This window comes from Corylus avellana, chromosome 4 (genome assembly GCF_965113065.1).
Source record: "Corylus avellana chromosome 4, dhCorAvel1.hap1.2, whole genome shotgun sequence".
Lineage (NCBI taxonomy): Eukaryota > Viridiplantae > Streptophyta > Magnoliopsida > Fagales > Betulaceae > Corylus > Corylus avellana.
The window spans coordinates 2,771,838-2,799,751 of NC_142493.1; the positions used below are offsets into that span (position 1 = coordinate 2,771,838).

Sequence of the window (27,914 nt, forward strand, 5' to 3'; positions counted from 1 at the left end):
TTGCTTTGTATTTTTTGTTTTTTCATTTGTGGGTTTGTTTCTACCCGGGTTTATGGGTTTGTTATCCTTAATGACATATCATGTTCTGTGTTCAGCAATCCCCCCCCCCCCCCCCCCCCCCCTCCCCTCCCTCAACCTCTTCTTGATGGTTGTTGTTACCTAACAAAAGTACTGGTAGAGTTAAAGGATATTACGAAGGTCATATCCCTATCTATGTCCCTTTTTGGGGTCTAGGTAGTATTGAAGGGTCTCAAGAGTCAAGACAATTATGCCCTTGTCCGTATCCTCCATTTTAGTGTTTTAGCCACTTTATGCTGACAATTTCTTGGCTTTTGCCTAAGCTATAGAGGTCCAAATCTTTTATGGTTTATTGGGATTGTTGGACCTATTGCCTATTTTATGTTTACAATTTTGGCACCTTTTTTTTTTTTTTTTTTAGGTAACCCCTTTTTATGTAATAGAAATATAGAATGTTCTTATAAAAAAAAAAATTAATTAATTAAAAAAAAAAAAAAAACTACCTATTTTTTTATACAATACTCAGTATCTTATGTGTAATTTGTTTTTTTTTTTTTTTTTGACATGTCCACACAAGGGAATGGAGAGGGGAACTCGAACTAGTGACCTCCGCTTCATGAAACGTGATCTACAACCGACTGAGTTACCCCTTGGGGATTTATGTGTAAGCCTTGGTGGTTCATAAAATTTAGGTTAACTATTTTTGTTACAATTAATATCACATTTTGGAATTCATTTCGTGATAAATCGCGACCTATTGCCTATTTCAATATCAATTCATTTTTAGGGATTGAACCAAAAAAGAATTTAAGCTTCTTTTCGGATAGGAAAGAGGATGTCCCTTTGTTAATGGACGCCTAATGAAGCGGAGGTCACTAGTTCGAATCCCCCTCCCCCCTCTTGTGCGGACATCTCAAAAAAAAAAAAAAAAAAAAAAAAAAAAGAAAGAGGATGTCCCTTTGTTAATGGGCTATATTTGGGCCTATAGAACGGTTCTATAGGCCCAACTTCGTATAAACTTAATTGGACCTTAGTTCAACATCTTCTAGCCCTAATAATAAACATTAAACAACCCATCGCACGCCGGCCACTGCCCAACGCCGCCGTAGTTTGGGTTGCAATTCCTTATTGTTTTGTCTGTTTGGTTTGTTCCTTCAAGCAAGGTGAGATTTTTGCAAAAAAAAAAAATTGATTTGTCTGTTTGGTTTGTTCCATTGCCCAAGCTCTGTTTTTGCAATTTTTGCTGAATTATTGTGTTTGATATTGATAGAGCAAATTTAGTGGGCCAATTTTTTCACTGATTGACCTTGCAATTTATGTTCGTTCCACTGCCCAAGAGAATGGATGAATAGTTATATGGGAATCAAATCGGAAAAGTCTTAATGAGAAGTAGGGGTGGCCATAGTTTCACAGTGAAAACCTCATGGGAGTGGGATGATATAAGTTGTTTTACGGTGTTTTCATCTCTATTTTATATAATGCTTTACCCAGTGATGTGGCATTTTCATTTTCATTGATTTTTTTTTTAAAAAAAAAAAATTTCTTCGTCAAAAAGTGTGCGGCTCTGCTTTTCAAAAGAACTGGTGTTTAGCTCATACACGAGAATCCGAGAAATTTTTTGACAAAGGTAGGCCTCTCTGCCTTAATCCTGCGATTTTCTACGGTATGATTTTACTTTTTCTCTCGAATATGCATATTTAAACAATTTTTCTTTTTAAATTTTTTTTTTTTGTTTTTATGTAAAATATGATTGTTTTGGTTCGTAGTTTTGTTATTGGCTTTCAATCGATGATTGTATATGACCTTTTAATGCATATTTGTAGTTGTTCAATATGACAGCAAATTAATATGCATTGGGTTGAGTTTTATGCTCATTCTTTTATTTGTAAGGTGTAGGAAGGGTGTGAAGTCTAGTATTGGACGCCAAGATGCAGGCTTGTAGTGGAGCTGCAGTGAGAGGTTCGGTTCAACAGCCTATTTGGACCAAGGGATCAAATTTTATTCCAAAAGGGTCCAGTGTTGTTGGATTTCCGCAACATGTAAAAGTCAATTCGATGAAAGCCTGTAGGTGTTCTTGTATTGAAGGAGGTTTGGTTACAGGGAGGCCACCTTCTTCTGTCTTTGTGCCTGAAATTGGAGGTAGCAGACTCTACAATAAATTTATGATAAAAAAAAAAAAAAAATGTACTTTCCTTTTTGTATATTGTGTGTGAGTGTTTTGAGTTGTTGGAGGTGGCTCACATGAACGCTAAACGCCTCCTTAAGAAGAGGCGTGCATATATTTCCAGCAGTTATTGAAGTGGAAATGTGTCGCCATGCAGCAAATTATTGGCACAGAAAAGGATCGACTTTACGATTCTCTTGAAAAAGAACAGAAATACACCATGTGCATGTGTACACTTGTTTCTCTTTGGTTGTAGTCTGTAGGGAAAAGTTGATGGAATTATGAGGACCAAATTGTGATGGTGACAAACGACAATATATATAAGATATTATCTACATCGATGTACGTAGTGATCCTTCTCCACTCAGTGGGATTAATGTTTTCGTTCCATTCCAAAATGCCATACCCTTTAGGTCAAGTCGGAAACAGGACACAAAGGCTATGTCACTATCATCCGCAATCGACATCTGCAAACCATGTGATTTTTGTTTCATATTGATCAACTTGATATGAAAGTTTGTTCACTAGCTAGCAGACATGCACCTAGCTAATTGTAACTGGCAAGTAATTGAGTATATTCAGTCTGTGAAAAAACTTCATGAAGAATCCAAAACAATGATTTGAAAAAGAAAAAAACTATTAAGGAAATTTTAGAAGAAGAAGAAGAAGAAGAAGAAGAAGAAAAGGAAGTGTATTTGCAGCAAAACGAGACTATATATGATTCATCTGTTAATTGAGAGATTCTGCAATCTTTTTTTCTATTTTTTTAATCGACTTTTCTTAATCTCCTTCCCAAAGTACGTGCCTTTACTCTTTGGGTATTGTATCTTTTATTTCTTTCTATAATTAGCAATATGTAATTATGTTTAAGAAACCTTAAAATTTTGGCCTTCTTGGGAAACCAATGGTGGTTGGGGGTGGTTTCGGCAACCCCTAGGCTCCATGGGGTGGGTCGGCCACCCCCAGTACCCACTGGGGGTGGTTTCGGCAACCCCCTTGGGCACCAAAGCCACCCTCAATTTTTTTTCTTTTTTTTAAAAAAAATAAAGTAGGTGCCACGTGTCAACATTTGATTAGTCCACATATACTTTTATTAAGTCAACTAACGGTCAACTGATAGAAGGACTCACAATAAATGTGATGTTAGGACAAGCATAAATTTGTCAAAAGTAGATTGGTGTTGACATACTGTTTTTATAACTATAGTGTGATGTTAAGTTTTATCTTGATGACATCAGGATGCCGGTATTACCGCCATCTTAAGTTAGAAACTGAGCTTTGTTCTACTTCTTGCATCTCTATCTGATCTGACTAGATAAGGATAGGTGTTTTTATTCTTATAGTTTTTCTTCAATTGGGTTCTGTCATCCTTCTGGAAATTTTATATATACTAATTTTGTACTTGTTGAGCACCTGTTTTTAGCATAGGCAAGAATGACTGTTATTTTCTTACAAGGATCTGATTCCATTGGCATACTCATTCATCTCTTGAGGTTCCTACTTACTATCTAATGATAGGTGTAAATAATAATTTCTGATAAAATTTGTGCTTTATTCACATATAGTGCATTCTGTTAATCAGAAGCATATGAAAAAATCAATCCTTACTGTTGATAATTAATAGCACACCATTGATTAGCAGGATTTAGTCAAGGCTGACTGTTTTGCGTGGAATTGCATGTTATGAAATATAGGTAATGGAAGCAACTTTGTAGACCATGGCTTGAGTGAAGCTGATCCTGAAGTCCGTTTAATTATTGACAAGGAGAAGGAGAGGCAGTTCAAAAGCCTTGAGCGTATTGCCTCAGAGAATTTTACGTCTCGGGCAGTGATGGAAGCAGTTGGCTCATGCCTGACAAACAAGTATTCTGAAGGACTACCAGGTAAAAGGTATATTTTGTTCATTTAAGGGAGATGGTTACATTGAGTGTGTGTTTGTTTGAGTGTTTTTTTTTTTTTTTTTGCTAATAGTTTTACTATATAACTCAGGTACTGTGGTGGCAATGAGTACATATATGAGCTTGAGACACTGTGTCAACAAAGGGCTTTGGAAGCATTTCAAGTAGATGGAAAGAAGTGGGGTGTTAATGTTCAGCCGTTGTCTGGTTCTCCTGCTAACTTTGAGGTTTATACGTCGATATTAAAGCGTCATGACCGGTTAATGCATGGTAAGTTGTTATCCTCACTTCACTTTAGCTATTGTTGTTAGAATTTGCACTCTTGGGATACATGGATTTACATATCTCTACTTGTAACTTAGGGTTTGGACTTACCCATGGGGGGCATTTGTCTCATGGATTCATGACTCCTAAAAGACGGGTATCGGGCACATTAATTTATTTTGAGTCTATGCCTTATCGACTTGACGAATCTGCAGGTGCTGCAATTCTGTTCTCAAACTTGTTAAGGATAGAATGACTGATTCATTGACCGGGAGGTTAATTCTAACTTTGTTTAAATATGAAACAGGTCATGTTGATTATGACATGCTTGAAAAAACTGCTACTCTTTTTCGACCAAAACTCATTATTGCCGGTGCTAGTGCTTATCCTTGAGATTTTGACTATCATCGCATGAGGAAGGTAAGGGTTTTAGGTTGTTATGCTTGTTTTCCAATAATATCTGTCTTGGGTTGGTAACTGACCTGTTTGATATTGAAGACTGCCGATGCTGTTGGTGCTTTTCTCATGATGGATATGGCTCACATTAGCGGACTTGTTGCTGCATTTGTTGTTGCTAATCCTTTCGAGTATTGTGATATTGTGACCACAGCAACACACAAGGTATGTGTCACATTCTTCCAATTTTACTATACGCTCCAATTCAGTTCTTTGGTTTTGGTTTCCTTACTTTTGGTGTAATTAAGTGACAACTGGATTTTGATCTGAGAGTGCTGATAAAATATCATCATTCCTCTGAAAATCTTGTACTATCTTTCTTGTAATGTGCACAAACGTGACCTGATAAATTTAGACATTTTTCTCCAGTCTTTAAGAGGTCCTAGAGGTGGCTTGATCTTCTTCAAGAAGGATACTGTTCTCGGAGTTGATTTAGAATCTGTCATCAACAATGCAGTTTTCCCAGGTATACAGGTCAGCTGGACTTTTCTCTTTTACTCTGTTATGAGAAGCTATCATTATTATTGATGTTGATGTTGATGTTGTTATATTCTTATTACTAATAGTATTACTATCGTTACCGTTGTTGTTGTTGTTACTTCTGTACCGTTCCATGTTTAGGGCCTTTCAACTTTTTGAAAATTACCTATCCAGGGAGGTCCTCAAAACCACACAATTGGAGGACTTGCGGTTTGCTTGAAAAAAAAAAATGATTATGGTCATGCTTAAGTAAAATAGTCACAATTGGTCTCCCCCTCCAACCTTTTTCACTTGGAAAAAAAAGAAAAAAAACATATGGTGTCAATACAACCTTTTTTTGCTTAACGCGCTTTACGCAAAATGCTTGGTCTGGGTGTCTGGGAAATTTTAACCTAACATTAGTTTGAGGTTATCCATAGAATCCTAATCTTATCTTTTTTATTTTGATTAATTTATTATTGGTTCACTTATACGCGTGAGTAGTACTAGCTAGCTAGTTTCTGTCTCGTACTTGAGTTGATGTTTCCTTTATTGCGCACTAGCTGTTCTGAGTCTTTGACGGACCGAATAACAGGTCCCACAAACACAAACCTGCTTGTTGAGTCCTTTAGTTTAGAAGTTCTAGCCGATTAATGGGTCCATGATGTTAGTTTTCCTTATATTGTTCCTTGATTGTAGGAGTCTAATTCTACGTTGGAATCTATTTTAATTGGTTTATTGAATGAAGAAAAGCAAGTCATTTTTATCCACTATTTTCCTGCTCTGTTTCTTAATTGTCTTAAAATTTAAGTTTCCCTGCAGAGAGAATGCCCTTTTAACATAATATTTGACACCAAAAAGTGAAAATGAAAATGGAGCCAAATTAGTTTCTCCGACTGCTATTGATCCTGGAAATGTGGCGCCATTCAACCAATTATTGGCACCAAGAATGATCATCATCATAATCATAAGCATAAGCAAGGGAACAGTAATGACTTAGACAGCATTATGATTTATGAACGCTATCTGATGAATACAGTTTAGCAGGGAGCCAACAATCTTCAGCACTACACTATAAGAATTGGCATCTGATGGAGATGCCAAATTAGAACACACTGCCTTATTCATGACTTTTAGTCAATATATATACAGAGAACAGAAATATGTAAATGTAATATTACAAAAGGCCTCCCCCCATTAAAGCTCGAAAATCACGGCCTATGCGGTTTAAGAGCGCCATAGGAAAGTGGTGAAGGTGCTGGAACCGTCACTGGTTGATGATAGGACGAATCAAGAGGATCTGAATAATACTTATTCTTACAAGGAATGTAATTCATGTTCTTCTCGATGCAGCGGTGGTTCCACATCTTGGAGAAAAATGCAGCACATTCACGTTTTGATTTCTGACATGGATGGTCTATAATGCAATTCTGTTTGACATCAAGATAATTTTTTTGGATCAATTTTCTGCATTCAGGGCCCACCTCGGTGAAGAAGTTGTTTGATAAATTGAAGACACCCAGGTTAGGCAGCTTGCAGATTTCATCCGGGACCGACCCATAGAACTGGTTCTCAGCCAGGTTAAGCACCTCTATTTTAGACAGGCACTGAAATGAGTGGGGTATTGGACCCGTCAATTGATTGATGCTCACGTCGAAAACGGTGGCGTGTTCCAGGTACCCAATCTCAAATGGCAAGCACCCTGTAAGCTTGTTGTTCAAGAAGAGCACCTCAATGAGGGTGTCCTTGGCGTTGCCAATGCTTGGCGGGATTGGCCCTGTGAACTTGTTGTTGGCAAAAGTGAGATAAAGGGCTGGCGTAGAGCCAAGATTATAAGGAAGATTCTGGTAAAAATTGTTGTTGTTGATAAAGATTACGTCCACGTCTAGCAAGAACACTTGGGGTGGAACCGTGCCTTGAAGATTGTTAAACCGGAGGTCCAAGAAGGTGAGCTGTTTGGCACGAAGAACTTCCATCGGGAACTGCCCTTCCAACTTGTTGTTGCTAAGATCTAGCTCGTAGAAGTATGGAAGCTTTGAGATATCCCTGGGGATGCCACCGGTGAAATTGTTGGAGTTCGCGTGGAACACGGTTATGTCCGGTAACATTTCAACGAACTTTGAGAGAAGGAGGCCATCCTTACCACCACCTAAGTGAAAGCCGTTGAAGTCCACCGCAGCAAGTGCTCTTTGGTTGTACTTCGGAACAGTGGCGCAGGTTAAGCCGTTGAATTTGCATACGTCTTTATCTTTGCGATCCCATGAGGCCAATTTATTAAATGGGTCATGCTTGACTAGGTTTCTGAAACGTGTAAGTACGGGGTAGACTAATTGAAGTCGAGATAGGGGCGGCGGAGGTGGAGGCGGCGGAGGTGGGGGACATTCAGGTTCAGGAGGGGGAGGTGGAGGTGGCGATGGAGGTGGGGGACATTCAGGTTCAGGAGGGGGAGGAGGACAGTTTTCATTTTCAGGAGGAGGAGCAGGATAGTTGCTACCACCACCGCCGCCTATAATAATTTCCAATGCTTCCCTATTGGACCCAATAGCCGGATCGCCGGCACCCACCCCATAGAACAAGCACAAATGAAGCAAGAAAGTTGATAAGAAAAGTGAAGCAAAGAAAGAGATGGTGGCCATCACTTCTCTGTACACAGGACCTCTGAGAGTAGATAGAATAATGGGGATGTTTTTATAGAATGTGCGTAGACTCCGGGAAAGTTGACACATGGATGAAAATAATTTCCTTACATATCCATCTGATTAGGCTTTCATTAGCTTAAATAAAATTGAATCCTACGTGCTGTTACAAAGAGATAATGGCATACTAATTAAATGTACACATTACAAAGAGATAATGACTTCTACGTTACAAAGAGATATTGAATCCTACAACAACTGTTACAAAGAGATACATTAAATTCAATTAACTACTTAACATAACGTCAAAAACAAATATCTTGGAACAATAAACGAAGAGTTACGTCAATATCTCTCCCCTCACATGCCTCTATAGATGACAATTTGGTAAATCCTTGTCCGGTTTGGAAGTTGCTGCCCTCTCACTTTCGGCAGAAGACATGTTCTTGCAACTCTGTTCGATCGTCACTGCTTCCTCGCACTTTAGATTAAAATGATCATGTTGGTGTATTTTAACAAAAAATCATGATTTTTATTAATTTATTGTTACAATTTCATTATGAAATATTATGCACTCATACTGTTAGCCAAAATAGTTCAAAATTGGGGAAAATACACTTTACCCCACTGAATTATTCATCAATTTGTATTTTTAACCCTAATATTTAAAAAGTGACATTTTACTCTCCCAAACTTCCAAATTGTTGCAATTCAACCATTCTGACCTTTTTTTTTTCCCAAAAGGCCCTCATCCTAAATTTAAAATAATAATAATAATAAATAAATAAAATTAAGAGGTGGCCGGTCTTGGCCACCCTCGGGCCCAATTGGGGTGGCTGGCCACCCCTTAATTTTTAAACCATAATTTGTTGTTTTCTTTTTCTTTTTCATATTAATTAAATCTGTCATAGAAATATTAGCAAGTTTAGATTAATTTGTGGTTTTTTTTTCTTTTTTTTTACAATTTTGTTATTTAATTCTTATGGTAACTTACAAATATTTGTCTATATACATAAGAGTGCTTTGCAACATTTGAACAAATATGTGTAGAATTAAAGACTACTTGATCTATGATATAATTAATAAGACCCCTAGAGTTTAAAGTGTACATGGCCGAGTCTTTGGAGGTAATTTCTCTTATTATTAGAAATATTATATGTCATTATCCATCCAAAATAATAATTTTACAATTCTATTATTTTATAAACCTTGCCACCAACATACCTGAATTTAATGTAAACTTGTAGAAGTAAATTTTTTTAAGTTTGGTATACAAGGAAAATTTGATGCCCAAAAGAAGAGAAAAGATAATATATATATATATACCAAGAAATTTTTTATGCTTAAAAGAAAGAGATAAGATTATCCAGGAAAGGGCAAGTTCCCCATGAGCCATTGGCTGCACTTGATTGAAGGGCGGCCAAATCACTTTTTTCGCAAAGAAAAGACATATATAATTGGAATTAACTTAATTTGTCCATTTGAGAAGATTAGCTCATAACTATAATAATAATATTAATTAAAAAAGACTTTGGGAGACTTCGGACTTGGGTCCTTTAGCCAATCCCATCAATCATCATTCATCATTCATTATGGACCCAGAGATTCTTCTTCTTTTTTATTTATTTTTTTCAATACAAAAGATCAATGTGGGAAGAATATCCACAACTTGGTAATTAAAATTTAGTGCAATTGTTAACAAGCGCCATTCAATGAGACAAATAAATCAGAGGGCATAGAGATCGACATTCCATCTAATTCAATTTTTGCATCCGTTAAATACATTAATTTAAATTAAAAAAGTTAAAAATATATATAAAAAAAATGCCCTTTATTATTATTGAATAAAAACATAGGGGTGGTTCGCATCCACTTTTGCTTTTAGGGGTGGCCGAATCACCCACACGAACCCCTAATTTTGGTTTTGAGAGTGGCTAAGCCACCATAACAAATTTAAAGAAGAGGGCGGCCGAACCCTCCTCACTTTTTAAGTTTTTGTTTTTGTTTTTAGAGAAAACTTCACTGAAGACCTCTGAACTTCCACCCGATTTAATAAAACCCTTTAAATTTCAAAATCTCTCAATTTAATCTCCTGAACTTTCAATTACTCTCAATTTAGATCCCTCCATCAGATTTTAAACGTTACATGATGTTTATACCCTTAACTTTTGTATAAAATTTCAACTCCCAAAACGTTTTTTTTATTTAAAAAAAAAAAAACAAAAATAAGGAATATTTTGGTCTTTTTGTATTTTAAACGGCTAAAATTGACGGAATGGTCCAAATTGAGAGTAATTGAAAGTTCAAGAGACTAAATTAAGAGATTTTGAAGTTCATGGGAGGTATTTCAAAACGGGTGAAAATTCGGAGGTCTTTCAGTAAAACTTTTCCTTATTTTTATTTTCAATTTAGTTTTATTTTGATTTTTAACTTATTAATTATTTTAGTTTATTTTTAAAAAAAAAAGAAAAAAAATTAGTATTTAGGAAGTCCTAATGAACTTTTTTGTCAAAAAATTAAAGTTCAAGTGTCATTCTTAATAATTTAGAGGCCCAAAAAAAAGAAGTAATAATTTAGGAACTAAAATATATTTTTTTCTAAATTTAATTATTTACTCAATCATTAGTTGGTAATAATTTTGAAGTGTTGCAGCCAATCCAAGGAATTGGCTTAAAGGTCTCTCCGACAATGCAATCATATAAAGAATGATCATGAGATAAAGAGCGTGGAAAAATTTGAAGGCTTCAAATTATTAGGGGGGTGTTTGGCAAATGGGATGACCTAAACACTGTAGTTGATATTAATTGATGTGATAAAAAAGTAAGAATGTTTGGTATAAAAAATGAAAAAGTGGTATGAAAAAGTGAAAAAGTTTTGTTTTGTAGTGATTTTTTTATTTGAATAATAATAAAAAGTGAATGATTTGATATTAAAAGTGAAAAAGTTAGAATGTTTTGATGTTGATTTTTTTGGGAAATGGTGATGAACAGTGTTTGGCCCATCCCCATTCCCATTACCAAACAAACCCTAGTGAAAGAAGGATCATGAGATTACCTAAGGTGCTGATGGAAGCACGAAGGAATGGTCCGTAGTACAATGAATCAACCAAATTGGCTTCATCACAGCCGCTGATAAAAATGATCATCACTAAGAATCCAATCAATCTTTTCGTATAGAAAAGTACATTTTATCCCCTCAAATTTTGGGATAATTTTTAATTCGACTTACAATGTTTAAATTTTTGTAATGTACCCCTCCGACTTGTAATTTTTTTTTTTTTCAATTCGATCATTGTTATCTCAAAATTTTCATATGAAAAAATAGAGTGGCCTTATCCTCATATATATATATATATATATATATATATATATATATTTAATAATTTATTGTATTTTTTATTTAATTATTTAAAAAATAATAATATTTTATTATTTTATATTGAGTGATCGGTGGGTGTTAGATGAAAATAAATAGCCAAAATTTCCAAAAAATTTGGTGTGCAATTCTCCCACTATTGCCGTGGAGAATAGTGGGAGGAACCGTAAAATTTTGCCTTCTTGGGAAACCAAGTTAGTTGAAGAATCATGGCAAAGCAGTATTCCTTGCACAAGTTTGGCGTTTAGTGAACATTGTCAAACCTCAATCTTGTACAACAAGCTGTCAGGAGTGTCGGACATCAATAATTTATAAGGTTTGCTTTCTCTGAATGTGTGCTTGCAGGGCATTTCTTGGGCTACTTGCTTTTTAGGAGGGTCCCCTCCAATGAGGCAATGAGTTTGGCAATTTGCATCAGCAATGAATAGCTTCGTGTGAAAGAGTATTGGGTCCCTATTTTGTTCTGACAAGAGGTCGGGCATCATTTTGGGCAAGAGGTTCAAGCACCTATCTAGTTGCTCGGACAATTGCTCGAATAGGGTAGGGCCTGATGTTGTCGCGCATGAGGTTGGCTATTGCACATACGATAGTACAATATCATTGCACGGAATCTTGATCCTATTTTTTCATTTATGTACTTGCAAAGACTGATATGTATATGTGTCAACCTGATATTGATCAATAATCTTGAGAGGAAAGATCATTTTATTGATGTTAACTACATATTTTTTTTATAAACGGACCATAAGTCTGTAACGCCTAGGTTAAACCCCCTCCTCTTCTCTCTTGCACCACAAGAGGAAACCAATCTGAGGACCTCCCCTCTCTTCACCCTCTTCCTCCCTCTCTTGATGCTACCTTCAATGTCTGTCTGGTTAGATCTTTTTTTTGGCCCAATCTATCTCTTATGAGGCCTTAGCCATTGGCTTTAGCTGATCATGGCATCTACGCGCCTCCTCGAGGCTTTCATGTGTTGTATCTCCCTCTTCGCCTTTGCATATGTTGCTATTTTTTGTTGTTGGGCTTAGATTTTTATTTATGTTATTTTTCTGTATTTTTGTAGTCTTTGTTACGTTTTTGTTGTTTGCTTTGTATTTTTTGTTTTTTCATTTGTGGGTTTGTGGGTTTGTTATCCTTAATGACATATCTTGTTCTGCGTTCAGCAATGCCTCCCCCCTCAACCTCTTCTTGGTGGTGGTTGTTGTTACCTGACAAAAGTACTGGTAGAGTTAAAGGGTATTACAAGGGTCATATCCTTATCCGTGTCCCTTTTTGGGGTCTAAGTAGTATTGAAGGGTCTCAAGACCGTTATGCCCTTATCCGTATCCTCTATTTTAGTGTTTTAGCCACTTTATGCATGCCCTTTCTTGGCTTTTGCCTAAGCTATAGAGGTCCAAATCTTTTATGGTTTATTGGGATCATTGTTGGACCTATTGCCTATTTTATGTTTACAATTTTGGCACTTTATTTTTTTTTTTTTTTTTTTTTTTTTTTTTGGTAACCCCCTTTTATGAAATAGAATGTTCTTAAAAATAAAAAATAAAAAAATAAAAAATAAAATAAAAAAACCAATTTTTTTATACAATACTCAGTATCTTATGTCCAAGACATTTTTTTTTTTTTGACATGTTCACACAAGGGAAGGTGGAGGGGAATTCAAACTAGTAACTTCCGCTTCATGAAGTGTGATTCACAACTGACTGAGCTACCCCTTGGAGACTTATTGTTGAAATATTTTCAAAATATATATATATATATATTATTTTGTGTCTTGGGAATGTTTTAAATTGAAGGTTTTAAAGAGCATTGAATGAAAGTTGTCCCACATTGAAAAGAGTGAAGATTTTGTTGGCATTTATAAGTTCCAAAATCCAACACATTTAAACTGTTAAATGAACTATGTTAGGATACACCCTAATACATGTTACCGTATAGTGCGAAGCACCGGACGCACTTCGCACCGGACGCACGCGCGCGCGTGGCGTGGGTTGTAGAGCGCTAGTGGCGCCTTGATGGCACACATAGCACAAAGCATTGAAGCTCGGAGCGATCTGATCATGACCATTCATTTTTGGATGGTCAAGATCGTTCAATCTAGTGGTTTGATCTAAACCGTAGGATGCTTCTTAATTAGATCCAATGGTTGGATCTACTGGATTGTTGATCTAACGATTGAGATTAAATAATTAAGATAATTATTTAATCTAACGGTCAGATTAAGTGCCAGTTGGATTATCAGTTTATAACAGTTTAATTTTTCAAAATTCAAAATAGCAGTTTTATTTCAAAATTCAAAACAGCGGTTTAATTTTCAAAGTTTGAAATTATCTGATCTGTTTTAAGAGATAATTGATTAATCTCTGATAAGATACAATTCTCTTTATATCCTTATCTGATTTTTAAAATTTAAAATTATTATTTCCTTTTGTCTCTGATTGGAATAGAAAATCTGAGGGCATTTTCATGTTTTAATTTCGTTTGTGCAGAACGCAGTTAAAAACACAGAGGTTTCTGGGCTCCATTGTATCCTGGAGAAAAATTTGTTGTAAACCCTGTTGTATACCAATTCTGGTGGGGGCAAATATTTTCTTAAGGAAATGGACGTTGTAACACACCTTAAGAGCATTTTTCATTTTCTGTATTTTTCCAATTTGTATAACAATCTTAAGAAAATAATTCTGCTTCAATGGCGCACCACAATCCTTGAAAGAACTTGCTGCTGATTTCACCAAACTCGTCCGCTTTGATGGAACATCATTCAAGAGGTGGCAGAAGAAAATGCATTTCCTCCTTGCTGGAATTAGAGTGGCTTACGTGCTAACACGTGAGAATGAGACGATTGCTGAGACTCGGGCAATCGTGAAGTGGGAGCAAGATGACTATATTTGCAAAGGCCACATCTACAATGCTATGGTGGATTCTCTGTTCGACATCTACCAAAGCAAATCGACTGCCAAAGATGTCTGAGATGCACTCAAGGCTAAGTATCTTTTAGAAGATGCTACAAGTAAGAAGTTTTTGGCTTCTAAATTCATGAATTATAGAATGATAGATGATAGGTGTAACATCCCCAGCCCATTAAGGCTGAGTTTGCCACTTTTCTTCTTTTACAACAAAAGTTCTTGCAAAGATCTATAAGGTCTATTAGAGTACTTGATTTTAAAGGATACGATAAATGTATAAAATATTATTCAAGAGATTTTATTACAAGCGAAATTAAAAAACATTAAACTTTAGTTGCGGAATATCATATTATTACAATCACTGATATGAAAAGACTTTGAAAATTAATAATTATTCTCATCCCCATTCCGGCCTCCTATTCCAACGTCCTTTCTACCTGAAAACAAGAAATAAAACTAAATGAGCCCAAAGGGGACCCAGCAAGTAAAATCCACAACCATAAATAGTTTACTCCTTGTTCTCAGTTTTGAAAATCATTTTCACAAATAAATATACATACAGCCATAATAATACATGTATGTACAGTTGCATCTCCCGTAGCATATACATATTATTACGTCTATGAATAAATCATCGTCATAAATCATCATTGTAAATCATCATAGTATATCATCGTTATAAATCGTCATTGTAAATCATCATAGTATATCATTTTTGAAATCATATCGTCATTTTCTCATATTAGGGCCCATGTACACTGTTACCCCTGTGTACGAGGGTTGCGGGTCCTATGACCATGGCACTGAACTGTGGCCTCAGCCATGCCCGACCGTCAATTAACTCTTTTTCTTGGTGCACTCAACGGTCTGTTGATGGAATACCACCTTCTGGCATAGCCTCCTTCAGTAGTTTCGCCTCCATTCGAGTATCGGTACCGAACTCATCTCATCTTATCTTGGGGCCAAAAATACTCTCCTCCATACATGTGCCCTCATTTCATAAACATTTAACTCATTTCTTGTACTTTTCTTTGTACTTCTTTTGATGCATCTTAGAGCAACATGTAGGAAGGTTTATCATCATTCTTCTTTCTTATAATCATCATTATTTCTCAACTTTCTTTTCTCAAAATGGAAACTTTTCCCAAATATAAACTTGTTGTACTTAGAAAGCATTTAAAGAAATAGAAACTTTCTAAATAATTCTTTTAAAAATCATTCATGCATGCAACATATCTCCATGATAGGTAAATAAAATAATCAATTACAGTTTGATACAAGAATGTATAAATAGCATGACATGAAGTAAGTTTAGAAGAGGTAGTGAATTTACTTACCTCTAGACTGATGCTAAAAGGTGGCCTGAAGGATCTAGTTGCTCCAATCTGACTTACACCACTAGTATATCTTTTGGAACTAATTTCTCAAGTCCGCTATCTCTTGTGTTCTTTCTTTCTTGTAGCGCTTTGTCTCGCCCTTTCTCTCTCTGTTCTGAGTAAACACTCTTAGAAAGAAGAAAGACCGAGTAAAAAGCGGAAGAAGGAAGAATATGTGCAAGAGATGGGATAGGAGTAGTGAAATTGTGAAGGAGAAGAGCTCTATTTATAGGAGAAAATCAAATACTATTCTACCTTCAATTTACAATTATACCCTCATTTTACTATTTCACCTACCAAATACTATTATACCTACCATTTACTATTTTACCTACCATTTACTATTCTACCTACCCTATACTATTCTACCTTTCATTTACTATTCTACCTACCAATCTCCAATTACCATTCATACAATATCATAAATTTCTCAAGAATTAATATCATTGCCTAATATGAATATTAATATAATCATAGCATCAAATTAATATTCTCTAAAATAAGACTTTAAAAATCTGGGGTGCTACAATAGGCCTATTGTTGAACAATTTAATGAGATTTTGCATATTTTGAGTCAATTTAGTCAGCATAACATGAAGATGGATGAGGAAATTGCTGTCTCATCCATCATTAACAAACTTCCTTCTTCCTGGAAAGATCAAAGGAAAATTTTGAAACATAAAAAGGAAGAAATAACTGTTGATCAGTTAGGCTAGAGCTTTCAGATTTTGAGGAAGAACTGAAGAAAAAAGACAATGAAGAACAAGGATTTCTGTCCTCGAAAGCGCATATGGTGGAGGAAGGATCTTCTTCAAAGAAACCCTTTCAGAATAAAAAGCCATTTCAGAAGAAAAGGACGAATTTCCAGAACCAGAACCAGAACTAGAACCATGATAAGAAAGCGAAATTCGCTTGGTATCATTGCGGAAAATCAGGCCACTTCAAGAAGGATTACTGTTTTCTGAAGAAGAAACAGCAAGTTTCTGACTCGAAAGAGTTTGTGGCTATGATATCCTAGATTTTCATGCTCGAAGAAGATGGTTCATGGTGGATCGACTCATGTGCTTCAAAGCATGTATGCATGGAGAGGAGTCTATTCAAGACATTTGAAGCAGTGGAGGATCGCTGTGTTCTTTTCATGGGAAATTCCACCACTGCTGTAGTGAAAGGCAAAGGAACAGTGAATTTGGAATTCACTTCTGGGAAAGTTCTTACACTTACTAATGTATATTATGTTTTTGATATTAGGAAGAACCTTGTGTCAGGGGGTCTTCTTAATAAATTGGATTTAAGTGTGTCTTTGAGTCAGATCAGTTTGTGCTGACCAAAAGGGGTGTTTTTGTTGGGAAATAGTATTTATTTCAGAACATGTTCAAACTTAATTTGGTTAATAAAGTTGTGAATTATGCTTATATGATTGACTCTGTTTCTTTGTGGCATAATAGATTAGGACATGTTAATATTAGAAAATTGCATGATATGTTTATTTTAAATTTGATTCCTCATTCTGTAAATGATATGGTTGATAAATGTAGGATATGTTTGAAAACAAAGATTATCAGAAAATCTTTTCCAAAAATTGATAGATCTTCTACATTATTGCAACTTGTGCATAGTGATATTTGTGACATGCATAGCAATCTTACAAGAGTGGGTAAGAAATATTTTGTAACCTTCATTGATGATTTTTCAAAATTCTGCTATGTTTATCTTTTATTTTCAAAAGATGAAGTTTTGGAAAATTTTAAAGTTTACAAAACAGAAGTGGAAAATCAATGTGATGTCAGAATTAAATGCCTTAGATCTGATAGAGGAGGAGAATTCTATTTTCCTTCTTATTGTGAATCTGTAGGAATTATTCATGAAACATCCATTGCTTATACTCCACAACAAAATGGAGTTGCTGAAAGAAAAAACAGAACTTTAGTTGAAATAGTAAATGCCTTGCTTTGTAATTCTGGACTTAATAAAAGTTTTTGGGGTGAAGCATTATTTACAGCATGTTATATTTTAAATAGAGTACCACAAAAGAAATCCAAGGCTACCCCATATGAATTATGGAAGAAAAGAAAACCCAATCTTAATTATTTAAGGTGTGGGGGTGCAGGGCTATTGTCAGATTACCTGAACCAAAAATCAGGAAATTAGGACAAAAAGCTATTGAATGTATTTTCTTGGGTTATGCTCAACATAGCAAGGGTTATAGGTTCTTAGTTGTTGAACCTAATAATTCTGTTGAGGTAAATACTGTTATAGAATCCAGAGATGCAGAATTTTATGAAAATAGGTTCACATCAATTCCATCTATAAATGATAAGATGGTGGAACCAATTAGAAATAACAATGAATCTGGTGAGCCAAGTGAACCTTCTGAAATAAGGAGGAGTAAAAGAATGAGAAAAGAAAAATCTTTTGGACCAGATTTTATTGTATATTTGGTTGAAGGATCTAGAGATTCATCTTGTAAACAAAAGATGATCTCTCCTAATATAGATTAAGATCCTTTGACATATGAAGAGGCCATGAAGTCTCAAGATTCTGCATTTTGGAAAGAAGCGATAAATGATGAAATGGATTCTATAATGGGAAATCATACGTGGATACTAGTAGATCTACCCCCTGATTCCATACCTATTGGTTGTAAATGGATTTTTAAAAAGAAATTAAAGGTAGATGGAACCATAGAAAAATTTAAAGCAAGGTTAGTAGCTAAAGGTTTTAAACAAAAAGAAGGTTTGGATTATTTTGATACTTATGTTCCTGTTGCTAGGATTGCTACTATTAGAACTTTGATTGCATTTGCATCCATTTATAATTTTGAAATTCATCAAATGGATGTTAAAACTGCGTTTTTAAATGGTGAGCTTGAAGAAGTGATTTATATGCACCAACCTGAGGGATTTGTTATGCCTAATCATGAACGAAAAGTTTGTAAATTAATTAAATCCCTCTATGGTCTTAAACAAGCTCCCAAACAGTGGCATGAAAAATTTGATAATGCTATGGTAGCAAATGGATTTAAAATCCATCATTCTGACAAGTGTGTATATAGCAAGTTTCATAAAAATCAAGGAGTCATTATATGTTTATATGTTGATGACATGTTGATTTTTGGAATCGATTTTGAAAGCATTGAAAATACTAAGAATTTCTTGTCTTCCAGCTTTGACATAAAAGACTTGGGTATTGCTGATGTAATTCTTGGTATTAGAATTGTTAGAAATGAGAATGGATTAATTCTTAATCAATCTCATTATATTGAAAAAGTTCTTAAAAGGTTTAATCAATTTGATTGCAAACCTATGTCTACACCTTTTGATGATAGCATGAAATTGTATCCTAATACTGGTAGAGCTGTAGATCAATTGGAATATACTAGAGTTATTGGTTGTTTGATGTATGCAATGACATGCACTAGACCTGATATTGTGTATGCAGTGGGTAAAATGAGTAGATATACTAGTAATCCTAGTCATATTCATTGGATTGATGTACAGAGGATTCTTAAATATTTAAAAAAGACCATGGATTATGGTATTTTGTACAGCAGATATCCTACAGTATTGGAAGGATATACAGATGCTAGTTGGATCACGGATAATGATGATCACAAATCAACCAATGGGTGGATTTTCACCTTTGGTGGAGGAGCTATCTCCTGGGGTTCTAAGAAACAGACCCTTATTACAGACTCTACCATGGCGGCTGAGTTTGTGGCATTGGCTTCTTGTAGCAAAGAAGCTGAATGGTTGAGGAATTTATTAATGGAAATTCCTGTATGGCCTACACCTGTGTCTCCAGTGTCTTTACACTGTGATAGTCAAGCTACTCTATCACGGGCTTATAGTCATATCTATAATGGCAAATCAAGGCATATTGGTTTAAGGCATAGTTATGTAAGGCAATTATTCACTGATGGAGTAATTACCATTAATTTTGTGAGATCTATTCAAAATTTGGCAGATCCATTGACTAAAGGACTTGCAAGGGATTTGGTGTGGAAAACATCAAAGGGGATGAGATTAATGCCATTAGATCACCAATAGTGGAAACTCAACTCAACACTTGAAATTTCAAGATCTTGAGTTCAATGAGCTAAAGTGCACTATATGTTGTGATTGCAAGCACCATATTTTATATTAGTTTTTAAAACTAATAAAACATCCCAAGGTAAGGGTGCTTGGAACCTGTAATGTTACAATAGAGGTTGTGTGTTATGCATTTAATAGGCTTATAACATAGTTTTGTTGAAGTGTATTTGTTACAGGACACTTCTAATGAGCCTACCTATATGAGTGTCGGAGATAGTGCCGCCTTTTATGAGACTAGGATTGTCTCTAGAGCGCTCATGAAACCGGGATATAGACACAAGGCCAATCCACATGTAGGCTTAAAAAGAAAATACCCAAAGAGAAGAGAAAGCTTATGTGAGGACCGTGAGGTATGTCCGGTTACTCAACTAGGATAGCTGGTTCAAAGTTTATCTACCATGTTATTCTGATTAGCTTTGACATACTATCACTAAGTGAAGGTTCAAGTTCTCAAGACACTTTTATTTATGTATGAGTTTTCCTATTCTACTCAAGTTGTTTTGATTTTGAAAATGGTGGGGGATTGTTGAAATATTTTCAAAACATATATATATATATATATATATATATATATATATATTATTTTGTGTCTTGGGAATGTTTTAAATGGAAGGTTTTAAAGAGCATTGAATAAAAGTTGTCCCACATTGGAAAGAGTGAAGATTTTGTTGGCATTTATAAGTTCCAACACATTTAAACTATTATATGAACTATGCTAGGATACACCCTAATACATGTTACCGTACGGTGCGAAGCACCAGACGCATGCGCGCGTGGTGTGGGCTGTAGGGCGCTAGTGGCGCACTTGGCACGAAGCATCGGAGCTCGGAGCGATCTGATCATGACCATTCATTTTTGGACGGTCAAGATCGTTCAATCTAGTGGTTTGATCTAAATTGTAGGATGCTTCTTAAGTAGATCCAGTAGTTGGATCTACTGAATTGTTGATCTAACGATTGAGATTAAATAATTAATAATTATTTAGATCTAACGGTCAGATTAAGTGCCAGTTGGATTATCAGTCTAATTTTTCGAAATTCAAAACAGCAGTTTAATTTTCAAAATTTGAAATTATCTGATATGTTTTAAGAGATTATTGATTAATCTTTGATAAGATACAATTCTCTTTATATCCCTATCTGATTTTTAAAATTTAAAATTATTATTTATTTTTGTCTCTAATTGGAATAGAAAATTTGAGGGTATTTTCGGGTTTTAATTTCGTTTGTGCAGAACGCAGTTAAAAACACAGAGGTTTCTGGGCTCCATTGTATCCTGAAGAAAAATTTGCTGTAAACCCTGTTGCATACCAATTCTGGTGGAGGCAAATATTTTCTTAAGGAAAGTAACGTTGTAACACACTTTAGTAGCATTTTTCATTTTCTATATTTTTCCAATTTGTATAACACTTATGTGCATTCCTTGGTGGTTCATACAATTTAGGTTAACTATTTTTGTTACAATTAATATCACAATTTGGAATTCATTTTGTGATAAATCGCGACCTATTGCATACATATTTCAATATCAATTCATTTTTAGGGATTGAACCACAAAAGAGTTTAAGCTTCTTTTAGGACAGGAAAGAGGATGTCCCTTTGTTAATGGGCTATGTTTGGGCCTATAGAACGGTTCTATAGGCCCAACCTCATATAAACTTGGACCTTAGTTCAACATCTTCTAGCCCTAATGATAAACATTAAACAACCCATCGCACGCCGGCCACTGCGTTTTTTCTGTTTGGTTTGTTCTTTCAAGCAAGGTGAGGTTTTTGCAACAAAAAAAATTGATTTGTCTGTTTGGTTTGTTCCACTTCCCAAGCTCTGTTTTTGCAATTTTTGCTGAATCATTATGTTTGATATTGATAGAGTAAATTTAGTGGGCCAATTTTTTCACTAATTGACCTTGCTTGGCCTTACAATTTATGTTTGTTCCACTGCCCAAGAGAATGGATGAATAGTTATATGGGAATCAAATCGGAAAAGTCTTAATGAGAAGTAGGGGTGGCCATAGTTTCACAGTGAAAACCTCATGGGAGTGGGATGATATAAGTTGTTTTACGGTGTTTTCATCTCTATTTTATATAATGCTTTACCTAGTGACGTGGCATTTTCATTTTCATTGATTTTTTTTTAAAAAAAAAAAAAAAAATTTCTTCGTCAAAAAGTGTGCGGCTCTGCTTTTCAAAAGAATTGGTGTTTAGTAGGGGTGTCAAAAATTACCGGGAAACCGGGGACCCGGTTTCGGTGCCGGTTTGAAAAATTAAAAAATCGAGTACCTCGGTTCCGGTACCCGGTTTTTACCGGGAATACCGGAACCGGGTTTATATTATATATATATATATTTAAAAAAAAAAAAAATTTACGCTTATGATAATCTCTATGAATATTTTTTAATGTTTTTAATATAATATATATTATATTAAAAACATTGATTTTTAGGATTTTTGAGCTTTTTTAGGTTTTTTTGATAATTATTTGGAACAATCACAACAAATCCTCTTTAATTTAGACAAAAAGACTAATAGATTTTTTCTAAAAATGAGTCAACTTATGAAAAAAATAATAGGCTTATTTTAGGCCCAACACCTTAAATAAGCCCAAAAACCAATTTTTTTCAAAAACCGGAAAATCGGACCGGGTTGACACTCCTAGTGTTTAGCTCATACGCGAGAACCCGAGAATTTTTTTGACAAAGGTAGGCCTCTCTGCCTTAATCCTGCGATTGTCTACGGTATGATTTACTTTTTCTCTCGAATATGCATATTTAAACAAATATTTATTTATTTATTTATTTTTATGTAAAATATGATTGTTTTGGTTCCTAGTTTTGTTATTGGCTTTCAATCGATGATTGTATATGACCTTTTAATGCATATTTGTAGTTGTTCAATATGGCAGCAAATTAATATGCATTGGGTTGAGTTTTATGCTCATTCTTTTATTTGTAAGGTGTAGGAAGGGTGTGAAGTCTAGTATTGGACGCCAAGATGCAGGCTTGTAGTGGAGCTGCAGTGAGAGGTTCGGTTCAACAGCCTATTTGGACCAAGGGATCAAATTTTATTCCAAAAGGGTCCAGTGTTGTTGGATTTCCGCAACATGTAATAGTCAATTCGATGAAACCCTGTAGGTGTTCTCGTATTGAAGGAAGTTTGGTTACTGGGAGGCCACCTTCTTCTGTCTTTGTGCCTGAAATTGGAGGGAGCATACTTTACAACGAATTTCTGAAAAAAAAGAAAAAAAGTAATTTCCTTTTTGTATATTGTGTATGAGTGTTTTGAGTTGTTGCAGGTGGCTCACATGAACGTTAAACGCCTCCTTAAGAAGAGGTGTTAACGTTTGGACTCCACGACCATATGCATCTAACACTAGCATAATGGTATCCAAGCAAGAAGTGTTTACTGTTTCTGGTTCTTATTAGTGGTAAAATCATAGAGGGTGGGCATTTGTTTTGCCTTGGTGTGTTATTGGTTTCTTCAATATGCATCCCTGATGATATGGTTGTGTAAATTATGTATTTGTTCCCAATGTTTTGTTAGGAATGTCTAGTCTAGCTTTAGTCGTAGATCCGGCTAGGATGAGCGTTGAGCGTTTGTTAGGAGGATGACATGTCGTGTTTGAACACCAAAACTTATTTAGTGTTAGATATTTGTAAAATTTCTGGACTCACTATAAATGACGATGTTAGGAGAAGCATAGATTTGTCAAAAGTAGATTGGTGTTGACATACTGTCTTTATAACTATAGTGTAATGTTAAGTTTTATCTTGATGACATCAGGATGCCGGTATTAGTGGCCATCTTAAGTTAGAAACTGAGCTATGTTCTACTTTTTGCATCTCTATCTTATCTGACTAGATAAGGATAGGTGTTTTTATTCTTATAGTTTTTTCTTCAATTAGGTTCTGTCATCCATCTGGAAATTTTATATATACTAATTTTGTACTTGTTGAGCATCTGTTTCTAGCATAGGCAAGAATGACTGCTATTTTCTTGCAAGGATCTGATTCCATTGGCATACTCATTCATCTCTTGAGGTTCCTACCTACTATCTAATGATAGGTGTAAATAATTATTTCTGATAAGATTTGTGCTTTATTCACATATAGTGCATTCTGTTAATCAGAAGCATATGAAAAAATCAATTCTTACTGTTGATAATTAATAGCAGACCATTGATTAGCAGGATTTAGTCAAGGCTGACTGTTTTGCGTGGAATTGCATGTTATGAAATATAGGTAATGGAAGCAACTTTGTAGACCATGGCTTGAGTGAAGCTGATCCTGAAGTCCGTTCAATAATTGACAAGGAGAAGGAGAGGCAGTTCAAAAGCCTTGAGCGTATTGCCTCAGAGAATTTTACGTCTCGAGCAGTGATGGAAGCAGTTGGCTCATGCCTGACAAACAAGTATTCTGAAGGACTACCAGGTAAAAGGTATATTTTGTTCATTTAAGGGAGGTGGTTGCATTTTGTGTGTGTTCGTGTGTTTTTTTTTTTTTTTGCTAATAGTTTTACTGTATAACTCAGGTACTATGGTGGCAATGAGTACATAGATGACCTTGAGACACTGTGTCAACAAAGGGCTTTGGAAGCATTTCAAGTAGATGGAAAGAAGTGGGGTGTTAATGTTCAGCCGTTATCTGGTTCTCCTGCTAACTTTGAGGTTTATACAGCGATATTAAAGCCTCATGACCGGTTAATGGTAAATTTTTATCCTCACTTCACTTTAGCTTTTGTTGTTAGAATTTGCTCTCTTGGGATACATGGATTTACATATCTCTACTTGTAACTTAGGGTTTGGACTTACCCCATGGGGGGTATTTGTCTCATGGATTCATGACTCCTAAAAGACGGGTATCGGGCACATCAATTTATTTTGAGTCTATGCCTTATCGACTTGACAAATCTACAGGTGCTGCAATTATGTTATCAAACTTGTTAAGGATAGAATGATTGATTCATTGAACGGGGGTTAATTCTAACTTTGTTTAAATATGAAACAGGTCTTGTTGATTATGACATGCTTGAAAAAACTGCTACTCTTTTTCGACCAAAACTCATTATTGCCGGTGCTAGTGCTTATCCTCGAGATTTTGACTATCATAGCATGAGGAAGGTAAGGGTTTTAGGTTTATGCTTGTTTTCCAATAATATCTGTCCTGTGTTGGGTTCATATTGTGTCTCGATAACTTTCCCTTTCTAGCAACTCAGTAACTGACCGATTAAGTTTGATATTGAAGATTGCCAATGCTGTTGGTGCTTTTCTCATGATGGATATGGCTCACATTAGCGGACTTGTTGCTGCATCTGTTGTTGCTAATCCTTTCGAGTATTGTGATATTGTGACCACAACAACACACAAGGTATGTGTCACATTCTTCCAATTTTACTGTACGCTCCAATTCAGTTCTTTGGTTTTGGTTTCCTTACTTTTGGTGCAATTAAGTGACAACTGGGTTTTGATCTGAGAGTATACTGATAAAATATCATCAATCCTCTGAAAATCTTGTACTATCTTGTAATGTGCACAAACATGACCTGATAAATTTAGACATTTTTCTCCAGTCCTTAAGAGGTCCAAGAGGTGGCATGATCTTCTTCAAGAAGGATACTGTTCTCGGAGTTGATTTAGAATCTGCCATCAACAATGCAGTTTTTCCAGGTTTACAGGTCAGCTAGACTTTTCTCTTTTACTCTGTTATGAGAAGCTATCATTATTATTAATGTTGATGTTGTTATATTCTTATTACTTATTGTTACCGTTGTTGTTGTTACTTCTTTGCCGTTCCATGTTTAGGGCCTTTCAACTTTTTAAGTTATTTGTGTAACATATTAAAAGGAAAATTACCTATGCAGGGAGGTCCTCATATATAACCACACAATTGGAGGACTTGCAGTTTGCTTGAAGCATGCACAGTCCCCAGAGTTTAAGGCTTACCAGAACAAGGTACTTCATTTCCCTTTACAATCAGAACTTGGAACCGGGTATGCCATAATAATCATATTTATCATAATTATTGTCTTGTAGGTGGTTTCAAATTGCAGAGCTCTTGCTAGCCGATTGACCGAATTAGGATATAAGTTGGTTTCTGGCGGTAGTGATAATCACTTGGTTCTTGTCGATCTAAGGCCACTGGTAAGTTTCTGGCTCTTATGTTTTATTATTATTATTATTATCGTTGCATAATTGACTCATGCACCCAGCAGAATATGAACCCCATCACTCCCGTACATATGGGGAAAGTGGCAGGCCCAAAGACCACTTGCGTCATCTCTTTTTAGTTTGTAGACTTGGATGCTGGTATTTTCCTGCTGATGTAAATGCCGCTACTCAGGATTTGTCTCTTGGCTTATGAACATTTTTTTGGCATTATTACTTGAGCACTTGATTCGTCAAATTACAAGTCAATGCTATAACATGATGTTTATGTGTCAGGCAGGGAATGATATGCCTTTCATGTTTTCCAACAATAACCAATCTTGATCATCTATGACCCCATTAATATTTGGGAAAGGTGTTCTTTCGAAATTTGAGTTTAAGACTGAGTTTTCAATTTGGTCAATTTAACACTTGAGTTTACAAAGATTTTAAATCTAAGACCTCTAGACTCTAGTCAATTTTCTCTCAAATAAATAACAAGAATGGCATGAAAAGACTATTATACTGTTCCCATTAAAAATTGAATAGAAACTACAACAGTACTAGGGTGGCCATGAGCCAGCCACCCCTTTGATTAAAAATTAATATTTTTAATGACAATGTTATAATACACTATGCATGTCATTTTTGTTATTTATTTTAGATAATGGTTAGAAGTCCCGGATTTAAAATCTTTGTAAACTCAGATCTAAAAAGCAAAATTTGCAAAAGCACAGGGGGTTCTTGAATATTTTCCCTTAATATTTTTTTATGTTTGTATTCTTCGGTTTGGTATGTCTCCAAAGAAAAAGTGTTGTGACATATTAACCTTGAGTTTGTTCTCAATTGCTTTTGCCTAGGTTATTATTTCAACTATTGAGCAAGATATTTGAGGGAGCGGATCCCTTTTGTGCTATTTACCTTATTAATAGTATTTAACATCTCTCTTCTTAATAGGGTATTGATGGGGCTCGGGCGGAGAAGATTCTTGACCTGGCATCTATTACCCTTAATAAAAATTCAGTGCCTGGTGAGACTTGCTTTGGCAGCCCTATCCTATTCCATTTATTTATTGTTTGCTTCTTCCTCACTTGTTGAACTTATACGTGCTAATGTTGAATTACAAAGGTGATAAGAGTGCACTCGTCCCAGGAGGCATTCGCATCGGATCACCAGCTATGACAACTAGAGGATTTACTGAGAATGAATTTGTAGCAATTGCAGACTTCATTCATGAGGGTGTGCAGATAACCCTGGAAGCTAAGCGATTAGTCTCAGGGTCAAAGCTCCAACATTTCATAAAGTTTATAGCATCCCCAGATTTCTCTTTGATGGATAAAGTGTCGGACCTACGCCGCAGAGTCGAAGCTCTTACAGCCCAGTTCCCTATCCCTGGGGTATAAGGTAGTGAGAATCCAAAATGATAGCTAAATTAACTTACGTGATAACTGTCTTAATAGATTTGCCGATAATTATATTCATGTGAGTTTCTCCTCGTCCTATCACACATTTCTTATGATCATAAATTGTTATCTACTCACCAAGGAGTGCTGGAAGAGAAAAATGGTAAATTCACTTTCTATAAAGTAGTAGATGATAAAATTAACTGATTTAAAATTTAAAATAGTCAAAGCCACCTGGAACTTTGGCATAGTTTCTCAAAAGAGCATGTTGTGACTGGGGGGATTTTTGCTCAATGTGCATATTGTTAATACCTACTTTGATCAGCCACGGGTAATCATAGTTTAGTAGAGTCTGAACCAAAGTGGAATTGCCTTTCCAAATTGCTATAGAAAAAAAAAAAATAGTAACAAAAATGTGTTTTCTTTTTAGGTACTTACAGAGGAAGTGAATTTGCTCTCAGCATTATTAGCAAGCAAGGTTTAGAATCCCTAGACCTTTGCTCTCCACATCTTTTACTGACTGTCCATCGAACTTGTCCAATTTCACAAAATTTTGATTCATAACTTTGAAACCGGTTACGTCAGATCCTCCTTCCATTATGAATATCGTCTTAAAATTGTTAAGAAAATAATGTGACAAAGAAGAAGAATCAGAGATAAACAAACACTGAAATTGTTAGGAAAATATTATTAAAGTAAGAATAAAAATCTAAAACAAAAGATAACTTTGCGGC

The 27,914-nt window shown here is 35.3% G+C and overlaps 1 protein-coding gene and 2 pseudogenes across 2 annotated transcripts; 2 read left to right on the forward strand and 1 right to left on the reverse strand.

Moving 5' to 3' along the window:
* Window positions 1–1,078: 1,078 nt before the first annotated feature.
* LOC132180061 (serine hydroxymethyltransferase 3, chloroplastic) lies at window positions 1,079–6,150 on the forward strand. The gene is given in 9 exon segments (XM_088515789.1): window positions 1,079–1,181; window positions 1,915–2,157; window positions 3,877–4,072; window positions 4,172–4,350; window positions 4,443–4,559; window positions 4,652–4,764; window positions 4,843–4,965; window positions 5,170–5,274; window positions 6,071–6,150. Coding segments are annotated over 8 exon segments (1,077 nt in total). The 5' UTR covers window positions 1,079–1,181; window positions 1,915–1,946; the 3' UTR covers window positions 6,104–6,150.
* Window positions 6,151–6,278: 128 nt separating this feature from the next.
* Window positions 6,279–7,995, reverse strand: LOC132177223 (uncharacterized protein At4g06744 pseudogene; annotated as a pseudogene).
* Window positions 7,996–22,459: 14,464 nt separating this feature from the next.
* Window positions 22,460–27,332, forward strand: LOC132180064 (serine hydroxymethyltransferase 3, chloroplastic-like; annotated as a pseudogene). The gene is made up of 11 exons (XR_015911862.1): window positions 22,460–22,843; window positions 23,877–24,072; window positions 24,166–24,340; window positions 24,433–24,550; window positions 24,642–24,754; window positions 24,879–25,001; window positions 25,204–25,308; window positions 25,495–25,585; window positions 25,667–25,774; window positions 26,735–26,807; window positions 26,906–27,332. The product of XR_015911862.1 is annotated as a serine hydroxymethyltransferase 3, chloroplastic-like (transcript).
* The last annotated feature ends 582 nt before the right edge of the window (window positions 27,333–27,914 follow it).